At 48.5% G+C, this 23,107-nt stretch overlaps 1 protein-coding gene and 1 long non-coding RNA gene across 4 annotated transcripts in view; one reads left to right on the top strand and one right to left on the bottom strand.

The window, feature by feature from the left end:
- The first annotated feature begins 883 nt into the window (after positions 1-883).
- On the top strand, positions 884-19,061 carry LOC103345257 (L-threonine 3-dehydrogenase, mitochondrial). 3 transcript variants are annotated; one of them, XM_008248938.4, is made up of 9 exons: positions 884-992; positions 9,379-9,578; positions 11,270-11,312; positions 12,566-12,636; positions 13,784-13,933; positions 14,042-14,214; positions 15,682-15,772; positions 17,426-17,695; positions 18,608-19,061. In XM_008248938.4, exons 2-9 carry the CDS (start codon positions 9,395-9,397, stop codon positions 18,745-18,747), a joined length of 1,122 nt encoding a protein of 373 aa, XP_008247160.2. In that variant the 5' UTR covers positions 884-992; positions 9,379-9,394; the 3' UTR covers positions 18,748-19,061. The 3 variants fall into 3 exon arrangements, with proteins under 3 accessions (XP_008247160.2, XP_017193231.2, XP_008247167.2); XM_017337742.3 differs by having other exon boundaries at positions 978-1,098; XM_008248945.4 differs by lacking the exon at positions 884-992 and adding an exon at positions 1,004-1,136.
- The window catches only part of LOC138848789 (uncharacterized), a 25,253-nt gene continuing 20,283 nt past the window's right edge, over positions 18,138-23,107 (bottom strand). Inside the window, exon 3 of the long non-coding RNA XR_011386862.1 lies at positions 18,138-18,320. This is a non-coding gene — a long non-coding RNA (uncharacterized lncRNA). The remainder of the gene's footprint in view (positions 18,321-23,107) is intronic.

The following is a 23,107-nucleotide window of genomic DNA, read 5'->3' as shown; positions in this document are numbered from 1 at the left end:
CAATCAGAGGAAGGTCAGGAGCGCCACCCACTGACCAGGGACTTGAATACGTGCTCATCACGCACCTTGCAGCCCCAATTTCAATCGTTAAGAGCCCTCACCCCTAACTCCCGCAGGAACTCGGGGATTAATCCTCGCTCTGTGCTTCGCCTCCACGTCAGTGACTGGCCTTCCGCGCGTCTGCCTAGTGGACCCAGTTTGGGGGTTCCACAGCAACACCTCCAACCAGCTTGGGGTGTTGTTCGGCAAGTTTCAAAACCTATCCGGGTAACTGGACCATGCTGCAGAGTTTGAGAACCATTGCCTTCCACACGCACTCCTCAAGCCAGCGCAGGCCAGGAGGGCTCGGCCCCACCCCCACGGGTTCAACCCCACTGGGCTGCAGTCTGGCCTGAGAATCTGCATTTCCAGCAAGCTTCCGGATCCTTAGCCTGGGGGCAGGAGTAATCGTCCAATTTGAAAAACGGTGTTTCCCAGCTAAATAATCGGAATGAAGTGCCTCGTCCAGGTCTCTCCAGGACCGACCTTTGGAATCCGGGTCCTGGGCCGTTTCCTAAGCAGATCTCCCCAGTTGTCGTCTATGCGGTCCGCATTCCTTTCGCAGATCAACCGGCTCCGGGAGCCGGGAAAGCCCAGCGCCGAGTTCGCTGTCAGTGGCTACGGGGGACCTAGTTCTGCCGCGTGGAAGTGCCGCTGCCGTCGGGGAAGGGGATGAGCGCGCGGGAGACCCCAGCCGTCCCCGGATTCCTCTCGGTGCGGTGTGAGCTTGAAGGGTGCGCGCCGGGACCCGCTGTGGGGGGCGGAGGGAGGCGTTACCGTGGCAACCGGCGCGCTCCGCGGGGAGAGCCTGCGCCGCGCCAGGGGATTGGTGCGTGGAGGGGCGGGCTCGGGCGGCGAGAGGATAAAGGCGCGGCGACTGCTGCGTGCTCCTGTCTGCCGGCTGCGCTCGCACGGAGCGCGTTCTCTCCCGGGCTCCGGCGCCGCGGCGGAAGGTCAGTGCGGGCGGTCGTCCGGCATCTCTCTCCGGGCGAGTGCCGGGGGAGCAGAGTCCCCGTCTCGGAGCGCAAGCCCGCTGCGGCCCGTGACTGGCCGGAGCCGGTGCGTGTAGGTGCGGCGCCGCAGACTCTGCACTCCGGGTGCGAAAGCGGGGCGCCGGCGATTGTCTTGGAGCTGGGAGGTCCGGCGGGGCCCGAGGTGGGGGAGGGCCTGGGTGCGACACGCGTTCCCTTTTGCTTTCGGGAAGTCCCCCTCTGCAGGGAACGGGGGCGGGCACGGCTGCTCCTACAAAACCAGTTTGCCCGGTCTTCCACTGAGCCAGCGCCCCGGGAGGATGGGACTCCGCATCTGTTCCGCAGGGGGCCCGGCTGCGGCGTGGAGACCCGCGTGCGCCTGAAGCCCCCGCGTCTTGCTGGTCCTGGCCCCGGGCGCCGAGGTGGGCGGGTGTGGACGGGCGAAGGGCCGCCCGCCCCGCAGAGCCAGACTGCCCTCTGGGACCCGGTGTAGCTCCCTGTGCGAGCTCCGGGAGATTGTCCCCATCCTCTCTGGCTTTCGGAGCAGTCTCGCGGGACGTCCAGATTTTTCATTGGGTCAGGGGTTAAAAACCAAAGAAAAAAACACTTATCATGGATGGAGATTGACACCGGTCCGAGCAGTTTGCCAGGTGCTTTTCTTAGGCTGGCTGCGATTCCTAGATCTGATATGGTGATACTAGCATTGCTGCCTTTCAGAAGATGAGGAAACCTGGGGTTTGCTATGGTGATGACCCAAGTCGCAGAGAGGCAGCGGCGGCGCCCGGCCTGGAACCCCTGGCTGACGGGGTGCTCTCCTCCTGCGGAGGGGGCGCGGAGGAGCGGTGATGAGCTGCGTGGGCCAAGGGCGGCGGGAAGGCGCTCCTGGTTCCTCTCTGGCCCTTCTCCGAGGCACTTGGTTGTATCTCTTGCCTTGGGGCAGAACCGTCGGGGTGGTGGGAGGGAAGGGGTTGGGGGCTCAGTGTACCTGGTTTCCCTTACCCCCTCCCCCTCGCCCCTTGGTTGTTCATATCTATCTACTTGCGCGGGTCATTTGATCCTGCAAAATGAGATCCCAGTTTCGGGGTTGCCATGAGGGTTAAATAAAAGTTCAGGAAAGCAAGTAGTTCATCAACTTTCGAGGTACTTGATTTTTTTCCCCCTGAATCATTACCATTAAGAAGACAAGGGTATTATTTAATGAACCAGAGAATTTAAAGCCGAGACCGCCTTGCAAACGTGTCTGGTAAGGGCTTTTGCTCCTTAAAGCAGAATGAGATAGACAGTTGAGGGGCTGGCACTGTGGCATCGCGGGTAAAGCCTCTGCCTGCAGTGCCAATATCCTATATGGGCGCTGAAGAAGCTCCTGGTTCCTGGCTTCGGATCAATGCAGCTCCAGCCGATGTGGCCATCTGGGGAGTGAACCAGCAGATGGAAGATTTCTCTCTTTCTCTCTCTCTGCCCTTCAAATAAAGAAACGAATCTTAAAAAAAAATAAAAAATAAAAAGAGAGAGAGAGAGAGAAAAGAAACAGATGGTTGAGGTGGGAGAACCCAGGGGAGTGAGGGTGGACGTGGTCATCAGTTCTGGGGCAGGGGCCAGGACACTGTGGAGCAGGCAGCACTGACCGGCAGAGCAGGGAGGAAGCCTCACTTTTGAGGGTGTAGGAATGAAGGCACTGGCGACAGACAGAAGCATTTTATCTTTAGTTTCAGGCAGGTAACATTCAATTTAGCAATTTAAGTTTTAATTTTTTTATTTATTTGGAAAGGAGGGTGAGAGAAGAGGGGAGGGAGATCATCTATCCCCAGGTTCACTCCCCAAATGTCTGCAGCCACTAAGGCTGGTCCAGGCGGAAACCAGGACCCAGGAACTCATTCTGAGTCTCCCATGTGGGTGGCAGGGGCCCAAGAACTTGAGCCATTGTCTGTTACCTCCCAGGGTGCCCATTAGCAAGAAACTGGATCCTGTATGGGATGCAGGCCTCAGAGATTCCAAGCAGCATTAGACAGCTTAGACACCACCTTAAACGTTTTAAAGCATTTAGTTACTAGTGTCAGCATGTGGTTGATCTCCAGAACTTTCTCCATGTTGCAAAACTCAGGCTCTGTGCTCCTAAATCCTTATTTTCCCTCCTGTCTCTCCCCAGTCCTTGGCAGGCAGCCTTCTATTTTGTGGTTCTGTGATCTTTGATTACTTTGGGTAGCTCACAGGAGTGGAAGCTATGTCCTAGGTGTCCTTTTGTGACCAGCTTATTTCACTTATCCGAGTGTCCTTGCAGTGTATCCATGAGCACGTGTTGAAATTTCCTAGTTTTCTGTCTTTTGTGTTTTCCCCTAAAGGTTGCTTTATTTGAGAGAGAGAGAGAGAGAGAGAGAGAGATCTTTCATCTGCTGATTTACTCCCCAAATGGCTGCAACAGCTGGGACTGGGCCAGGCTGAAGCCAGGAGCAAGAACTCCATCTGGGTCTCCCACAGGGGTAGCAGGAACTCAAGTACTTTGGCCGTCAGCCACTGCCTCCCAGGTGCATGAGCAAGGAGCTGGATCGGAAGTGGAGCAGTGGAGACTTGAGCCTGCACTCTGACATGGGATGCAGGCATCCCCAGTGGTGGCTTACCCCACTCTGCCACCATGCCTACTCCAAATTTCCCTTTTTAGACTGGATAATTTCCACTGGATTTATGGGCCACATTATTGTTGCTCATCCACTGGAGGTGAGATTCTTATAGTTCTGTGTTTAAGCACTGGAAGCATTGTTTTACCTGTAGTCTCTGTGGCTGAGAATGATTAGAGCTTACAAATTTTGTGAAATCTTTGGGAATATTAAGGGAGGACAGATGACACATCCTTAAGGAAAAGGCCTATTTTCTTGGCCTTTGGTATTTCAAATAACACATTCTGTTTCAAAAACATTAAAGGAATCATCTATCTTCAGAGTGTTCACAGTTGATTTTTTTGTTCCCCTGAGAAACTAAAGTACTATTTTTCTGAGAACAGGAGCATTGCATTTCTTTGGTAATATAGACAAAATCTGCCTGGTTATTCCTCACTACCTGCTGGGAGTTGCCCCGGAGAGCTGACATCTTTGTCTCTTGGCGCCTAAAACCAACACGTGCAAAACCAAGCTCACTGTCATCTCACCTGCTGGCTTCTCCAGGAAGCTGGCCCTTGCAGCAGCCCAAATTAGAAGCTGTAAGGTGATCCTCTGCAAACAGCCAAGTGTGTATCTCCATCACTTCCAGCCCCCCCTTCCTGGCGCCCTGCTGTTAGTGCAGGTCAGAGTGCAGCTGGGAGAGGAGAGTCAGTGGACCTGTTTCTTTTTCATCCCTTGCGGTTAACGGTTAATGTATGCTTCTACCTGGGAGAAGAAAGTCCGTGGACTCTCACTTGATCTTTAAGGAGGAGGCACTGAGAGTACTCTTTGATGGTGTCTCTCTATAAATTTAATAATTGGCTTGGCACAGCAAGTTCTACTTTAGAACGTTTGTTCCCAGACTATGAACTGGAGAACGCTGGGGGCTGCTGCGAATGCCTGTAGGGCCTGTGAGGTCATGACCCTTTATAAAAGAATATGAAGATGTCACTCGCCATTTTCATTTTTACTCTCACTAGCGCAGAGTGGAGTTTTCCAGAGGTTACACAGCTTGCAAAGAACTCTTCCTCTGATGGCTGATGAAACGCATGCTTGTGCATCCCTGTGTTTCTGGAATCACTCGAGATAGTCGGCTTAGGTTACATACGTGTGTACGTTTAGAGGTGAACTCAAGTGTGTTAGCCTGTAAATGCACAGTAGTTCTGTTTTCACCATACCTGCTATCATCTTGAATCTCCTTCTCTTTTAGTAAGTCATTACTCTGAAATCCCAGAGTCTTCCTTTGTCTCTGGAAAAAATAAAAAAGTAAGTGTAGTTTGTAATCTTGATTTGAAAACTCTTCTAAATTTTTAAATATTATGAAATTATCTTTGATCTTAGAATTTTCTAAAATAAATGTATATTAATTTATACATTTATATTCAGGGTAGATCATTGGTTTAAAAGGGGGATGTTAGAAGATTTTTCAACCTCAGATCTACACCATCCATGTCCTTAAATACAGTGTATCAGAGTCCCTGACTCATGGAAGGGAGGAAAATACTCCAGAGAAATCTGCAAAGTACAAGATTGTCTCAGATGTTACTCACTTACTGTTCGTGTCCTATGCCACAGAGCCATGTTGAATAGTACAGTGGTGCTAGTAGCAACATTTTGAGTCCAGCCATTCAAGGCCCTTTAAAGGAATTGAATGCCTTAGCTGTAGGTAAGATGAGCCCTTTAAAAGCCAAAAATTACTTGTTATAGCTTTTCAAACTAGAATGGTCAAAGGTATTGAAGCACCAAACAGGACAAGCTAACCAAATTGCATCGGGCTGGCAAAACGCAACACAAAGCCTTGTGGGGATGAAAAGCATTGGGAGAAATCATAGCGCTGCTCTTTTCCAGTGATAGAGTAATTTTGTCAAATTAGAGTTAGCTGCAGACCTGACTGAAGACTGGGGATCCTGACAGTAGAAGTGTATTTTGGCTTTACAACTGGAAGAATTTGCAGTCATGGCTCGATGGACCACTTTGCTTATATTCTGCTGTCAGCACCAAACCGTCATGGAAGAACCCCCTTTTAGTGAATGCTTGGCAGCGTATTGAAAGTGTTGAATAACTTTTGGGAATTTCATGATTTATTCTGGAACAACTGCATTGATAGTACATGAGTACCATTGGCCCTTTTGTGGGTCAAGGCAGGGGTACCACGCTGTTAGGAGTGCTATCTTCTTCACTGCTGTTGTCTTTTAATCAAAAATAACAAGAAATTGCCAGCCTACGACTGTCACAGATAACATGAAAATGATGACTTTTTGTTAAATCCTGACTTCTGAGTACACATCTTTTTAGTGTGCTGTGCAGTGAATGGAAGTCCCGTACAGTATTCTTGTTGCACATCGAAGTGTGATTGTTTTGAGGCAAAGCATGTGCGTGGTTGAATTGTGAGCTGAACTGGCCACTTGTCTTCCTGGATCACTGTTTGGCTTCAGAGGGTGACTGACAAACATGGTTAGTCCCCCATGGATAATCGGCAGACATATTCTATAAAGTGAGCAGAGAACACCTGTCGCCTCAAGGAAACAGCTGATGGTATTTGTTGCCGATCGACTTGTGTCTAACATTAGGAGCCTCATGGCTTCCCCATACTCAGAGGAATTTTCTGATTAGGTCAGTGTGATATTAGCCAGTATGACTTTCTGACCCTGTGTGGTGAAATGTGTTAACATTTAGAAGCTGTATATAACTCATCGATGTTTTCCCAGAAAACCAGTGCATGATGTTATGGGATATGCAGGTATAAGAGATCCATTCAAAGCATAGACTGGGTTTTTAGTGTAGCAAAGCACAGAAGGTGCATTGGTAAGATTTCTATTTACACTGTGCAACCAACCTTTAAGAAAGTACCCTATGGTGAGTGGAGTCCTATCAAAGATGAGTATCAAGAATTATCTGAAAAGGCTGATAAAATGCCATTCCGTCTTCCAACAACTTCACAGTGTGTGTTTGGATTTTCTTCATATGCTTCAACCAAAGCAGCAGGTTGAGTGTAAAAGCAGAGATTCAAATCCCGCTGTTTTCTAAAGCAACCATCAAAGATAAGACAAAGTGTAAAATGATGGCATCCTAAATTTTTTTTTGGAAAATGTTTTCATAAATATGTTAATTTATTTACTCTTAAAAATATTAAAAACTTCTTGGTTTTGATTTCTGACACAGTATATATTGATGGATATAACCCACATTAACAATAATCCCTCTTTGGAATCCTCAAGTTTTAAGAGCATAAAGGAGCCTTAAGACCAAAATGTGTGAGACCTGTTGCCTTAGGAATTTTGTATTTTCTTGACAGCAGCAAGATAATAACATTGACTTGGAAAGGATACAAGCTGTAGGTTCTCGGAGGTGTCCAGGATGGACACATGTTGTTTTTAACATGCATTGTTAGTCACACAGTTCCATTCTAGAGGCAGCTGAGCTTCTTGGTGGTTGACCAGAGCTGGGCTCCAAGGGGTGCTGTTTGCTACAGTGAAACCCAGCCTGAGCACAGAGTGCACCAAATGTCAGAGTTTCTAACAGTGGGCTAGGGAGAGTCCACACGACTGTGGGGTGTTCACTTTGTTTAACTAAGACACACTCCAATGAAGAAATTCTTGAATTCCTCCTCCTGCTAAGAGAAGAAGATGCATAGAATTGAAGCTCTTTTCAAGGTTTGCTTTTTTTTTTTTTTTTTTTTTGACAGGCAGAGTGGACAGTGAGAGAGAGAGACAGAGAGAGAAAGGTCTTCCTTTGCCGTTGGTTCACCCTCCAATGGCCGCCGCTGCAGCCGGCGCACCGCACTGATCCGATGGCAGGAGCCAGGAGCCAGGTGCTTTTCCTGGTCTCCCATGGGGTGCAGGGCCCAAGCACCTGGGCCATCCTCCACTGCACTCCCTGGCCATAGCAGAGAGCTGGCCTGGAAGAGGGGCAACCGGGATAGAATCCGGCGCCCCGACCGGGACTAGAACCCGGTGTGCCGGCGCCGCAAGGTGGAGGATTAGCCTATTGAGCCACGGCGCCGGCCTTTTTACTGATTCTAAGTCTTTTCAGCCTTAAAAAAAAAAGTACTTTTGATTCTGGCTAGCCATTATTTTGCTTTTGGGAATTGTCTTTGAGTTTCCAGTGTTCTGGCAAGTGTGGTCTTTCCGTGGCTCCTTCCCTATCCCTTTGAACTTGCTGAGATAAGTAACTTTAAGATCTCAGGCAGTGGAAGGCTGGCCCTAAAGCGGCCCTCTGAGGGCTGCCCGAGGAAAGGCTGGGGCTTCTCCTTGACTAATGTGGCCCATCCTGGACACCTCCCTTCCAGCTTTTCCCCATGCGCAGTGAAGCCAGAGATGTCCCCACAGCTGGAAGATTCGTGTCAGCTCACTTGCTTAGGCACAGGAGCCAGGGGGAAGGACCTTGCAGGCTTACTCAGCGCTGGGCTGAGCCGCTGGCCTTATGGAAGCTTCTGGGGCTCCTCCCGCCTTATTCCAACAAACCACAGAACAAAGCCCTGCTGACTCATAAGGGCTGTGAAAGTGTGTGTTTTCACAAGTCGGCATGTTCCTTTTGTTTTCCATAAGTTGGCCTTGGATTGATTAGGACAGCTTCGGGTGCCTTGTTGAGTACAAGTTCAATATTTGCTAGAAACGTGCTTCACACTTCCCCCTTCAGTGCAAGCTGTGAGGTGGTTGAGATGTGAACTCTGTTAACTGTGTGGGGTAGGGCACCAGAGAAGGCTCATCCGCCCCATGTGTGGAGTCAGGGTGCAGATGGGAGAGACCTGTCTTTAGGGAGGGTGGGGAGTTTGCTGTCAGAACCAGCGGAGCAAGCTGGGTGGCTCTGGTATACTTCTGTGACATGCTTGCCTGGTTGTTGGGGGTGTACCGGGGGAAATGGAAGTCTCAGGCCATGTGTCAGACTGCTGAGGAAAGAGGAGTTGGAGTCCATCAAATATATACATGATCTTGGAAGCAACGAGAAAGAACGTGCAAAGACAAAAATGATCCACAGTTTACTAAACACTGCTGTGGGCCTTTTGCTTCTAACCATCTGCTCCTCTAGTCTGGTGCATTCCAAAGATAGCATCTGAGTGTTAGCACAGGATTTTCAGGACCCTGTTACTCAGTCGGGGACTGGTTTGTACCCTCCGTGCTCAGACGAGTTAGTAACAGTTGTAGCCAAGATTGAAAACCTGAGCCGCCACTGGCTGCTTTCATGGTGCTTATAACTCTGCATCATAACCTCCACTGCTGTGTTCGAACCTGGTAAAGTGTCAGCTTTGTGCAGTGTCGGTTCTGAATCTGCGTATGAGCAGGATCCAGCTCCCAGCCAGCCTCTGATGGCTTTCTCCTGGCAAGCTCAGCAGTCTTTTTTGTTCACCTCCTGTAATCCCAAAGTGCGGCTTTGTCATTAGTCGACCATCTTGGTGTTAATTTCAGTGAGATTGGCTCTCTGCTCTTTTTCCCTGGCCTCTTGCCAGGACAGGGCTTGCTGTAGCCCTGCGCCTCCAGGGCGCATGGCCTTCAGGCCATGTGCTCTAGGCTTCCTGGCCTAGATGCTCATCCACATGGCTGGTTCCTGGTGCTTGGTATGAACCCCTATTCACCTCTCTCCCCTAAATAAACCTCTCACTCTCTTGTGCACCTTTCTTACTAAATAAAAGCTTAAAACGTAAAAAAAAAAAAAAAAAAAAAAAAAAAATTTCAGTGAGATTGTATTGCCTTCAGAGGCCAGGGGAATAAAGGGCTAACTCTGCTCCTTTTTCCTTACAGAGCGTTTGAGGACAACATGCCAGTCGTTAGGATGCTGAGGCAAGCGCTGAGTCAGGCCATGCAGAGTCCATGCTGTGGCTGCCGGACCTCCGTGGTGCCTGTCCGGTTTCTGGGTGTCTCCCCTCGGCAAGTCCCTGTGGACGCCAACTTCCACTCTGCCTCTTTCTCTGAAACGGACCATCCACGGGTCTTGATTACAGGTTAGTGTTCTGGTCCTCCTCTGCTTTTTGCCATGCTGCTGGCTTGATTGTTTTCTGTGTGGCTTCTGAGTAGATGTGCCTTTGTTTTTGGAATATGTAGTTCGCCGTCAGTACCTCTCCATCCTGCTTGTCCCTGTAGCAGAGAATGGAGCAAAAGCAAGCTGGACTAGATGACTTCCAGAGTGTGCATTATTTGCTATGCTGTGCAAAGCATCTCAGAGTCAGACATTTGTAACATAAAACCTTCAATTAGACCGTTAACCTTCATTGATCTGACACTGCCTTTTCCACCATTGGCTTTCTCTAGAATATTTCAAGGCTCAAATCGTTTTTGCATCACTGTTGCCAGCCCTTGGTTTTCTTGACTTCTGTTGTCATCATTGTCTGAAGGGACCTTGGAACTCCAGGGGCCAAGCTCTTGCGCTGGAACTTGGTTCCCTCCCATATTAGGATTGGTCTGGGAGACAAAGGTTAATGGACAGGATGGGTGCATGACCTAGAAACTTGGAGCCAGGCATCGCTTTTCTTCACCTAACTCCTCAACCTAGACCCCGTATGGTGCCTCCCAAACTGTTGATTGCACCTTTGTGTGTGGGAAGTGAGAGAGGAAAGTTAGCTCCATCCTGAGCTCGTTGTCACCGTTGGGCGAGTCACCGGATCCTGGGCTCCCCCATCCTCCTCCCTCCTGTGTGCCCAGCGCCTTACTCTGTTCCCTCACTCTGCCCTTTGCCCTGTCATTTGTGGAGTGCTCCCAGCCAGCCCAGACTCACTGTTGATTGGATTGCTTGTCCTGGCGCCAGGTGTCACTCCCTGGGCTTGGCGTTGTCTTACCTTCCCTCACGGCTCGTGTTCACACTGTCTCCTCCCCTTCTCACACACAGTGGATTTCCTTCCCTCTGTTCTTGCCCCCTAGGTAGAGCATCTTGCCGTCTGTGTGGGTGTTTTATTCTTCCCCACCTGCACTGCCAGGCCTCTCCCTGGGCATCCTGATTTTAGGCCCATGTATGCAAATGTTTACAGGAAATCCCACCTGCCCCAGCGATCTCTCGTGTGAAGTTTACTGATGTCTTCCTTGGGCCATGCTCACAGGCCCCTGGCTCCTTTGCTTTTTTCCCCAGCATTTTTAAGCCTCCAGGTTAGGACACTGTACTGTTCATTTTCAACGTCCTCAGCAGCTCCTTGTCAACTTGGTTATCTGCCTTTTTTCCAAGTGACTTCTTGCCTTGTCCTCCTTCTTGGCCTTTCATACCACAGTCTGATTCTGATGGATGTTGGGATTCTGGGTACCTGCTGCAGAGGTGGGTGTCGAACCATTTATGTTTGGTTGTGAATGTTTTGGGCACTGCTAAGAGACAGGCTTCAGAGCCCATCAGAGTGCTGGGAACCAGGGGTGAATGCCTGCCTGGCTCCCTTGCTCTTCCTCCAAGCCACTCCATGCTGTAGACAGTTTTGCCTCCAAACCTGACGTCGCCCATGTTGAACTCTGTCCTAGCTTGGAGGAGGCTGCTGTATGTCCTCAGTGCTATATGGTGTTGCCAACAAGTGAAGTCAGTGGAAATTGTTCGCTTGAGCCCAGGACTTCATTCGGTTGGCTGATGTTGAAAAATAGTGTTATTCAGTTATTCAGTTCCGGGAGTGATTGAACAGGTTACATTTGGATTAAAGTCTCATTGTTTTTCTCTTCCCTATAGGAGGTCTTGGCCAGCTGGGAGTTGGGCTTGCCAACCTTTTGAGGTAAGAGCCCTAAAGCCTGAAATGTAAAATGTTAATTCTTTGAGTTTGTCAAGCTTGTATTTGGCGCCATCTAGTCATCTTTTCTTTCTCATTTTGCCCCCCTTTTTTTGTTTTAAATATTCATTTATTTATTTTAAAAAGTTACACAGAGACAGAGAGGCAGAGAGAGAGAGGGGTCTTCCATCCGCTATTTCACTCCCCAAGTAGCCACAATGGCTGGAGCTGTGCTGATCCAAAGCCAGGAGCTTCTTCCAGGTCTTCCCATGTGGGTGCAGGGGCCCAAGGACTTGGGCCATCTTCCACTGCTTTCCCAGGCCATAGCAGAGAGCTGGATCAGAAGAGGAGTAGCTGGGACTTGAACCATTGCCCATATGGGATGCTGGCACTGTGGGCAGTGGCTTTATCCCCTACACCACAGCGCTGACCCCTCCCCTTAACTTTTTAAAGACACCTAAAATATTTAAAATATGCTTCATTTTGCCTCTCACTATCACACGCTTGTAGCGGGCCTCGGCTACACACTGGCCTTTTGCTCGCTGTCTTTGCTAACTTGGGAAAAGTGAGAGCTGTAACTCCAGATGAGTCACTTGGTTTTTAGTTGTTTTGGAGGCAGAAGAAAGTAGATGTAGAAACTGGACAGACAGTGTGGGAGTTGGAAATCATGAGATAAAAGGATAAGAAAAGAGGGGAACAGAATGAGGAGGGAGAGGTAAGAACTCCAGGGGTAGAAGAGGGCATTGGTGGTGAACATAAGGTTGACCATGGGTATGATAGAAACAGCAGGTGTACTGGGTGGGTGTTTGGCCTAGATGTTAGGGTGCCACGTGGGGACACCCATGTCCCATACTGGAGTTCCTGCATTTGAGTCCCAGTTCCATTTCCAATTCTAGGGTCCTGTTCAGGTGCACCCTGGAAGGCTGTGGGTGATGCTGTTAAGTACTTGGGTCCCTCTCACCCGTGACACCCAGACTGAGTTCCAGGTTCCTGGCTGTTTGCCCACATTTGGAGAGTAAACCAAGATCTCTCTGTCTCTCTGCCATTCAACTAGAGAAAAATAAACATTTTGAAAAGGAAGAAAGAGAAGACGGGGTTATGGGCAAGGAAAGAGGCTTGAGCATGAGAGAGGCCAAAACTACAGGTGTTTGTGTCCAGATCTGTAGGCTGACAAGAAATTACAGCTCCTATTGAAAACATAGGATGTTTTAGGGCATCCCAGACGTTACCAACGTGGATGTTTTAACTTTCCCCACTAGGAAACGATTCAGGAAGGACAACGTGATTCTGTCTGACATAAGGAAACCCCCTGATCATGTCTTCCACAGTGGTAAGAGATTAGTGGGCCTTGCTTTTGTTTGTATCTTTCATTTTAAATTGCAATTAAAGAGGTAACGCACAGAATCGGCAGGTGTGGCAGCTTCTAACCACGTCTGTGAACTGGGGAAATCAAGGCATAGTTATGTCACTTAAAGATATTTTTACATTGTTAAATTTTTTTGCCCCACTTCCACTGTACCTTAAAAATATTTTACATACTTTTCATGCTGTTGCTTGTTCAAGTGGTTACAGGCAAAGGAGAGTCTTTTAGGCTTGGGGAAGGTTTTGGGCTAATACGTTTTGATATTTGGATTAATATCTTTGGAATAAAAATGTTGATTGTTTTTGAGGTGTTAGTTAACTCATTGGCAAAAAGAAAACTAAAACAAATAGAATGAGGGTTAGGACCTTTACAAAGCTGGAGGAAGTGATCCAGTGTTATGTTGTGGAATTGTTCTTCCACGGCTACACATGTGAAAAGCTCAGAATCTTCTGGTCGAATGTGCTAATATGCCTCACAGACGTCATCATAGTGTCCTGGTCTTTCCTGGGTCAGGGTGAGGCCTTTGCAGCTTGCTGTGGGGAAGAGCAACAACTTTAGCTGGCAATGAACAGAACCGGCTCTACATGCAGTGTAAGAAAGAGCTCATGGCTTGTGCTTTTACCATACCAGAGTTTTGTTTTGCTTTGTAAATAAGCAAATTTTTTCAATTTCTTTTAAAATATGCAGTTTTTAAGAGAGTGAGATTACTCTGCATCAGTAGGGCTGTTGTGAACAGCACCAGCTCTGGAGCCAGAGGCCTGGCTGTGACACCAGTTTTCCACTTGTTTTCTGATTCCGGCAGTTGTCCAACTTCTCTGCACCTGAGTTCCCTCATCAGTAAACTGTATTTACCTCCAAGGCTGTGTGGCAGGGGAGCACATGTGAAGCCTGTGGAGCAGTTCAGGCACGTGGAGGCGTTAGCTGGTGCTACCCACGGGGTAGTGTAGCTAATTTGTCTCTTCCTTAGAAAAATGCTGAGCAGTGCGCCCAACTGGAATAGGGAGCAAGTCGATGCCGGTGAAATCCACAAGTCGGTTGACAAGGGAGAAGGGTTCATTTCGCTCCTCGAACCGAAGCTTCTTCACGTCTGTGGTTCCACTTTTCCTCCCTGCAGGCCCGTTTATTTATTCCGACATCTTGGACTACAAGAACCTTCGGGAGATTGTGGTAAACAACCGCATCACCTGGGTCTTTCATTACAGTGCCTTGCTCAGCGCTGTGGGAGAGGCAAATGTGCCCTTGGCGAGGGCTGTGAATATAACTGGTGAGTGTCCGGCTCTGGCCTGGGGTGACCTCTGTTCACCAGTTTTTCCAGTTCTTTGATAAGAATTTTTTTGTTTTCCAGATTATGATCATGTCTGTTCCTTTTCAGGATTGCATAATATTCTGGATGTTGCAGCAGAACACAATCTGCGATTGTTCATTCCTAGCACGATCGGGGCTTTTGGGCCCACCTCTCCCCGGAACCCAACCCCTGACCTCTGTATTCAGAGACCCAGGACCATCTATGGGGTGTCCAAGGTCCACGCAGAACTCATGGGAGAGGTGAGCACTGCTACACTGCTGAGTGCATGTTGGGCAAAATGCTTCTGTGTTTCTGTTCTATTCTTTTTGCCCCAAGCACCTGCTGATTGCGCCTTTTGGGGGAGCTTTCCTTGTCCAGAGAAGCTCTCCATAATTCACTGCATTTGCTAAGTGACAGGCACCTGCGGCTCCTGCAGAACTCAGTGTGACCTGGGCACTTTCCACAGCCATTTGATGCTATTCAGCTGTCCCTGCTGTCTGCAGGCGGCCCCCTTGCCTTGTCAGCTGCCTGTCTGACTTGTACTGCACTGATTTTTTTCAGACTTCCAACATTGGTAGTCACCAATACTTTTAAAACCTATGGAAAACCATGAATGTCTTCTTGGTTTTATTTTCTGTTATAAAGAAATATTTTCTGTTTTAAAGTTATAGACAGAGAGAGGGAGAAACAAAGAGAAAGGTCTTCCTTTCATGCACCAAATGGCCTTGATGGCCAGAGCTGGGCTGATCCAAAGCCAGGAGCTTCTTCTGGGTCTCCCACGTGGGTGCAGGGGCCCAAGCACTTGGGCCATCTTCTACTGCTTTCCCAGGCCATAGCAGAGAGCTGGATCAGAAGTGGAGCAGCCAGGACTAGAACTGGCACCCATATGGGATGCTGGTGCTGTAGGCAGAGGCTTAGCCTATTATGTCACAGTACCAGCCTCTGGTTTTATTTTATTCCTAATACTCTTTGTATAGCTATAGTACATTTTAGTTGGTATCTGACTCTTGTTTTTTTAGAAAAAGATTTATTTATTTATTTTAAAGGCAGAGTTAGAGAAGGAGAGACAGACGAGAGAGATCTCTTCCATTCGCTGGTTCACTCCCCAAATGGCCACGACGACTGGGGCTGGGCCAGGCCAAAGCCAGGAGCTTCATGTCTGCCACATGGGTGCAGGGGCCCAAAGCAATTGGGCCATCTTCTGGTGCTTTCTCAGACACATTAGCAGGGAGCTGGATCAGAAGTGGAGCAGCCGGGACTCGAACCTGTGTCCTTATGTGATGCTGGTGCTGTGGGCCATGACTGCTGGCCCTAGTATCTAATTTCTCATAATCATTGCTCTCTCACCCACTGCCCTCCCCGTCCTCTTCCGAGGCCACACCGCAGGAACACACTCACACAGAACTGCTGAGGGCAGTGAGCAGAAACGCCACTCCTCTAAGTGTGGCGATCCCTACCACAGACGGATTTGTCCTGTACAGTGCTGCTGTGTCGCAGCAGTCATCTGCTGGTTCACTACCCAAGATCTAAACTTGAGGCGTTTATTAAAGAAAGTGAATGACTCCTAAAAATTCTAAAGTCTTCCTTCTCTTTTGGAGTGTTTCACTATAACTTCATGATATTTCAGAAAAAGGCCAACTTTTCTTCTTATAATTTGATAGATTTTTGTGAGTTAATTTTGTAATTTAAAAGATTCCTGTTTTGAGTACTTTTTCTCTCTTTCACAGTATTATCATCACCGGTATGGGTTAGATTTCCGGTGCCTGAGATACCCCGGGATCATTTCAGCAGATTCGCAACCTGGAGGGGGCACAACTGGTGAGTGCTGGTTTTCCATCTGTTTTGTAGACAAGACAGCCTTTCTCATAGCTGGCAAGAGTCTATGTGGTGTCGGCTGTGCCATCTGGAGTTCTGCACTCTCTCCCAGATGTGTGTCCGAGAAGCACCCTGGACCCTGGTGACTTAGCTTGTTAAGGGCGGCAAAGTACATGGCCCGGTGGAGCTCGGTGCTGGAATAAGACATAATGTGCGGCCGGCGCCGTGGCTCAATAGGCTAATCCTCTACCTTGCGGCGCCAGCACACCGGGTTCTAGTCCCGGTCGGGGCGCCGGATTCTGTCCCAGTTGCCCCTCTTCCAGGCCAGCTCTCTGCTGTGGCCAGGGAGTGCAGTGGAGGATGGCCCAGGTGCTTGGGCCCTGCACCCCATGGGAGACCAGGAGAAGCACCTGGCTCCTGCCATCGGATCAGGGTGGTGCACCGGCCGCGGCGGCCATTGGAGGGTGAACCAACGGCAAAGAAAGACCTTTCTCTTTGTCTCTCTCACTGTCCACTCTGCCTGTCAAAAAAAAATAAATAAATAAATAAAAAAGGACATAATGTGCAACAGCAGATTCACTACTCGCAACTTGGGGAGGCCAATAAGCAGCAGGCTCCTTCTTTGAACCTAGTCTTTCTTTTTTTTTTATTTTTATTTTTTTTAACTTCAAAGGTAGAGAGAGACAGACAGAAACAGACAGAGCAGTCATCTGCTGGTTCACTACCCAAATGCCCACAATGGCCAGGACTGGGCTGGGCCAAAGTAAGGAGCAAGGAACCAGGATCTCGGTCCAGGTCGCCCCTATGAGTGCTGGGGACCCAAGTGCTTGTGCATTGCCTGCTTCCTCCCCGGCCTGCATAAGCAGGAAGCTACACTCAGGAGCAGAGCTGGGAGGTGCAGGGGTCTCAACCAGTGGCTTAACCACTAGGCCAGATGCCCACCCATAGCCTTTGTTTCTTAACAGAAAGAGAGCTCTATTAAGCTACACTCTAAAAGTGTGCATTGCATCTTTTAAAGGAATGTAAGGATTATAATTTTGGACTAATATTCAGTAATTCCCACATCAAGGATCCTTCTCACATCAGCAGCCCAGAGATACGAGACACTCGACAAAATCAGAGCAATTTTTAAGAAGGCTTTGGCTGTGGTTACTTTCAAAAACCTTTTGCCTAACTGTGATGATTCTTCAGGTGTGATCTGGAGGTGCCTGCCATCCTGGGACCCTTGCAAGGGGTCTCCTGCCAGTATGGAGATGGTGCTTGCCTCTTCCTTCCTCCTCCTCTCACAAGTGCATTGTGGGATCTTCCCTGCTGGTGGTGTTGGGACGGTCTGAGCACAGGCGGGGGCTCCAGCTATCTCCTGTTAAGCCAGCTGCTTAAGAGAGTCTCGGAACGGAAAGTCTGCCATTCTTCTCAGTAAACGTTCTTTGGGCAGTAGTTTCCTTGACATGTAAGGCGTCATACATGTTACATGTAATACGTGGGGTTCTTGACCTTTGAAAAGGTAACCGGTGAACCCTGTGTCACACAGTAAGTGTTGCTGCAAGCCCCGTGGCCACGTCTCCTGTTTTCAGGGCCTGAGGAGGTTTTGAGGTGAAGACGTGAGAACCACTGCCTCGAGCCGAGAGGCCGGGTCATGGTTGTGTTCTCTTTCAGACTACGCCGTGCAGATTTTCCACGATGCCACGAAGAGTGGCAAATTCGAGTGCAACCTGAAAGCGAGCACGAGGCTGCCCATGATGTACATTGACGACTGCCTCCGGGCCACCCTGGAGGTCATGGAGGCACCCGCCGAGCGCCTCTCCATGAGGACCTACAACGTCAACGCCATGAGCTTCACCCCCGAGGAGCTGGCCCAGGAGGTCCTCAAGCACATGCCGGAATTCCAGATCACGTACCACGTGGATCCTGTGCGACAGGCCATAGGTCAGTACGGATCGCGGCACCCGCTCTCCAAGCCTAAACAAAGCTTCCGCCGTCACTCTGGGGGCCCAGGGACACCAGCCTTGGAGGGGGACGAGAGCTCAGCTCCTTCCCCGGGGGTCTTGGAGAAGGAGCCTGTGTTGAGTCGAAAGCAGCAGAGGCTTTGACTCAGAGGAATGACACCTAGCGCAGGGGAAATGCTTCCACTCCAAACAGCGTGTCTGCGTTTCACCGTTTTTATAAACAGATGGCGAGGGCAAATGGAAGCAGCTGAGATGATAGGAGAACAGCTGCCACGTGTGGCCCAGAGCCCCGATTGGAGTATAAGATTCCTGCCTTACAAAGTTGTGAGACTTTAACTTGTAAAATTCACAATGCATGACAGCATGTGCATAGTCTTTTTTTTTTCTTCTTTTTTTAAAGGTTTATTTATTTGAAAGGCAGAGTTACAGAGGGAGAGGGAGAGGGAGAGAGATCTTCCATCTGCTGGTTCATTCTCCAAATGGCTGCAGCAACCAGGGCTGGGCCAGGCTGAAGCCAGGAGCTTCTTCTGGGTCTCCCACATGGGTGCAGGGCCCCAAGAACCTGGGCCATCTTCCGCTGCTTTCCCAGGCACATGAGCAGGGATCTGGATTGGAAGTAGAGCAGCTGAGTGTTGAACCAGCGCCCGCAGGGGATGCTGGCATCCCCGCTATGCCACAACGCTGGCCCCAAGTATAGCAGTCTTAAGTGGAGGACTGTATGCATAATATGTATGTGCATAATAGCACATACATAGTCCACCTGTTGCACTCAGGTGGAATATCAATATCCTCTTTCATTTCTGGTATGATAGACCCCTATATAAAGTGTCGAGGACTAGTTTGCCAATCTGAAACCCAGATAACCTAAGCTACTTTCCCTATCTTTTCCTAGCGGATAGTTGGCCAATGAACTTTGATGATAGCAACGCCCGGAAGGACTGGGGGTGGAAACACGATTTTGATCTTCCGGAGCTGGTGACTACAATGTTGAACTTCCAAGGCTCTGACACCAGAGTTGCCCAAGCCAACTGAAGGAATCCAAAGTGAAGGATCTCCTGTGAATTCTGGAGGGAACCATCCGACCCCCGGGCACCTACATTATTTGGACTTGAGGGACTAATTGGATTCGATTCCAGCAGCTCATATTGAATCGCTGCACGGAGAATGGAGTTAGCTTCAAGCATTTGCAAAGTGTTAGAGGTTTGGTGTGCGCTTTGCCTAAACACACATAGTATGGAGAATGAAGTTGTGATGGTTTCCATTCCATTAATTAATATGAAGAAAATGTATCTAAGAACATGAAAGTATGTGAGATTTCTATTTAATTAAATTCAACTTAAATGTCATTCCTAAGACTCTGTTACTCTGTTGATTAGAGACCAAGTATTACATTATAAAGACCTTCAAAGAAGCAACCCTAATTTAAAAATATTCTTCACTGTCCCAGCAGAATGTCAAAAGTGGTGATGTTAATCCATTATAGTGTGTGCAAGAGATTTTTAACACTCCTTTGAAAATTGTCCTGTCGGAGTTATTTTCTTGTAGGAAGATGTATCTGCAGGGAATGCAGACTAGCAGAGATGAGGGAGCCAGGGGAGGGCAGCCCCTCCCATTCTGCCGGCCCTCCTGCTAATTACCTCTCTGTCCAAGCCCAAGTCCCTGGCGTGGCAGTGTCAGCATCACACAGGTTTCTCAGAGCGACTCAGGAAGTGGGAGATGGGACTCAAGGTGCCACCGATTATTCTAACCCAGCCACAGCCAACTAGTTTAGAACAATTTCAAACCCTGTTTCAAATCTTTTATTTTAAAGGCTATAAAAACAAAGTACTCTTTAGAAGGGCAGAGTTATAGAGAGGAGAAAGAGGGTGAGACAGAGATATTCCATCTGCTGGTGTACTACCCCAGTGGCTGCAATGGCCAGGGTTGGGCCAAACCAAAGCCAGGAGCTTCATCTGGGTCTCCCATGTGGGTACAGGGGTCCAAGCACTTGGGCCATCTTCTACTTCTTTCCCAGGCCATTAGCAGGGAGCTGGATTGGAAGTAGAACAGCCTGGACAAGACTAACTAGCACCTGTATGCCACAACACTGGTGGCATGTTCTTCAATCTAGCCTTCAGAAGAGGTACTTCACAATTTTTTTTTTTTTTATTTTAGACAAGGTGCTAACAAGCTGCCATCTGCCAGCTCACTCCCCAAATGCCCACAATGACTGGGGCTGGGCAGGGCAGGAGCCAGGAACACAGTCCAGGTCTCCCACCCTAGCTAGCATGAATCCTATTACTTTAGCCATCAGTGCTGCATTCTAGGGTCCACATTGGCAGGACACTGGAGCAGGAGCCACAGCCCAGCACTGAATCCAGGCACTCTGCTATGGGGCTCGGGTGTCTTAACTGCTAGACCAGAAGAGCTCCTCTTGAACCCTCTCATGCAATTGCTCTGTAAACACACATAGCCTACACTGTCCAGCTACCTCAGGATACAGCACACATGAAGTTACTAGAAATTCCCGCCTCCTCCGATTCATCATGGATGTATTTGAGAACAGCTGTCAAAGACTAAAAGTATGTGCCTGAGACAAAATGGTAAACAGTTGAAATTCTGAGTAGGTAGATCACAGCATGAATTATTTTGGAGGCATAATGGGGTTTAAAATCTCTCTGACTTACATGGAGGACTTTTAAATGATTGTTTAATAGTTACCTTAATGCAGGTTTTCACCTACTTAGTAGTTAAGCATACATTTACAATCTTGGATTTTATTTTCTAAAATCAAACAGCTAGTAATGAATTTTTCTTTACAGCTTTGATAGGAAGCTTGTATACCGTAAATTCACTCATTCAAAGTCTGTATAATTCAGTGGATCTTAATACATTAGAGTTGTGCAGCCATGACTACAGTCTACACGTCACCCCACAGAGCAGCCACATAGAAGCCCTCCTCAGCCAGGGTGGCCATCAGTCAGCTTTCTCTGTGTCCGCAGTGGTCTCCTAAGTGTAATGTGGTCTCTTGTGAGTAGCTGCTTCAGGCATAGTTGTCAAGTTTCATCCACATGTAGCATGTATTCTTTGTTGTTAAATAATACTGTTTCATGTCTGCCCCATTTCTTTACCTATCACCGAGGGATCTTAGGCTGTCTGTACCTTTTAGCTATTATAAATAATGCTGCTGTGAACATTTGCAGAGGTGTCTGAGGTTTGAAGCTATTTTTTTTCTTGTTGTTTATAGTTTGAAAAACAGTTCTTAAGTCTGCGTAATCTCAATTATGTTAAAGGAAGCAATCCCCTTCGCTTCCATGAGAGCAGAGGCCACCGATTCCAGTGGTCCTTTCACAGTTGGGCCTGGGGTCTCCCAGCGTTTCCCCCAGGTTCCTCAGGTGACCTTGTCATTAAGGCCCTGCAGAGGGATTTGTTCCAAATGGCCTTGTTTGTTCTCTCTAAATGTAAATGCACCTCCAGGAGAACTTGAGAGAAGAGGAGAAGACAAAGGAATGCTTCCATTTATGTAATTGATTCTGGTTCACTGACATCTTTGCACTCTGGACTAAAATTAGAAGTGCCTTTCTAAGGAAATGGTGCACACCTGGGACTTCCAGGAGAGGACTCAATTGCCTTGCTATTAAAAACCTGTCCTTTTTTGAGGGGGAGAAAGGGTGTTTTTATGGTTAATTTGGAAATGAGCTGAAGACCTACTTAGAAGGAAGAAGTGTGGGTTTAATCATAAAAAATTAAAAAAAATTTTGTAATGTGTACACAGTTCATTTTAAATTTTTTTTGGTTCTTATCAGTTGTTCGAAAGGCAAACAGAGACAGAGAGATATCTTTTATCTGCCAGTTCACTCCCCAGATACCCATAACAACCAGAGCTGGGCTAGGCTGTAAGGAGCCCAGAACTCAATCCAGGTTTCCCACATAGGTAACAGGGACCCAAGTACTTAACTCGTCACCTGCTTCCCGGGGTGCACATGAGCAGGAACTGGGACTCAGTGTGGGCTTCCCCAGTGGCATCTTCCCTGCCGCACCCAAAGCCCATCCCTGATTTTTGAATTAAAAAATTGCAAGGTTGGCTCTGCGCTGATGTTTTCAATCCTGAAAATTCACACAGAATACCCACGCGGTTATCGGTCTCACTGACGTGTTTCCGTGCAACACGTTGTGATGTGCCTTTGTGCTGCTCCGCGAGCAACAGCACAGCCCAATGGCCACTGGTGGCGGCCACAGTTAGAACACACACCGGGCAGTGTGTGTCACTGCACTGCTCCAGGTGCTTACAGGGGCAGCTGGTGGAGGCTGAGAGCATTTTCTGACTTACACAGGCCAGATCGCCAATGTGTTACTGTATTTTATGGTGAGGGCATGAGTGCTTTTAAATACTTTGAATGTTTTCATTTGTAAATGTTTAAGAATGCTAACAATTTAAAAGACAAATTGTCGTCTTCTCTAAACCCAATCATTAACACCAACAGATGTTAACAGTAGCATGTCTTCTATTTTTTCCTCCTATACAGGCTAGAATTTGACGGTCAGTTTTTTGTCACTATATAAGTAGTGCTAGTTCCAAGATGGCAGAGTAGGGAGGAAGCTTACTGCTCTAGTCTAAGAGAAAATAGTTTAGAAAAAGTGGAGAGCTGGCGCCACAGCTCACTTGGCTAATCCTCCACCTGCAGCGCCGGCATCCCATATGGGCACCAGGCTCTAGTCCCGGCTGCTCCTCTTCCAGTCCAGCTCTCTGCTGTGGCCCAGGAAGGCAGTGGAGGATGGCGCAAGTGCTTGGGCCCCTGCACCCGCGTGGGAGACCAGGAGGAAGCACCTGGCTCCTGGCTTTGGATCAGTGCATTGCGCCTGCCGTAATGGCCATTTAGGGGGTGAACCAACGGAAGGAAGACCTTTCTCTCTGTCTCTCTCTCTCACTGTCTAACTCTATCTGTCAAATAGAAAAAAAAGAAAAAGAGAAAGTGGAGAGAGTGCAATCTCAGGAAAGAGTTAGGGAGAAAACGGAAGAGGAAACTCTACCGAAATTAGAGGGACACGGTAGACGTACATGGAGGGCGTGGATGCCCACAACTCAAGACTCCAGCAGCCGAGAGCTTCTGCACCAGTGTTGGAGAGTGAGGTGGCCAAACCACAGCAGCCCAAGCCACTGGTGCTAAAGCTGCAGGAAGAGCCTAGAGGGAACCTGGGGATAGTGTACCTGCCAAACTAGAGATGGAAAACAAACAAACAAAAAGGGGTGGGGGAAGGGACACATTTTTCTCTCTCCCTAATCACTTTACAATGGTGTCCTGTAACAAGCCAATAGAGTGGGCACCATTTTGGAGATATGTAACAGCTTTACCAGCTCATGTATGCAACCAAAAACAGCCCAACAACAGCCAAGTGGAGACTCCTGACTCTG

This window comes from Oryctolagus cuniculus, chromosome 2, assembly GCF_964237555.1.
Source record: "Oryctolagus cuniculus chromosome 2, mOryCun1.1, whole genome shotgun sequence".
In the NCBI taxonomy this organism is placed as follows: domain Eukaryota; kingdom Metazoa; phylum Chordata; class Mammalia; order Lagomorpha; family Leporidae; genus Oryctolagus; species Oryctolagus cuniculus.
Note: the sequence above shows the minus strand (reverse complement) of the source record. Positions and strands in the feature narration are given on the sequence as shown.

Excerpts from the sequence above, each read along its gene's own strand:
- LOC103345257 (XM_008248938.4), top strand. The coding sequence starts at position 9,395 with ATGCCAGTCGTTAGGATGCTGAGGCAAGCGCTGAGTCAGGCCATGCAG. Across the intron at positions 15,773-17,425 it reads ACCTGGAGGGGGCACAACTG|ACTACGCCGTGCAGATTTTC; the intron begins GTGAGTGCTGGT and ends GTTCTCTTTCAG. Across the intron at positions 17,696-18,607 it reads TCCTGTGCGACAGGCCATAG|CGGATAGTTGGCCAATGAAC; the intron begins GTCAGTACGGAT and ends ATCTTTTCCTAG.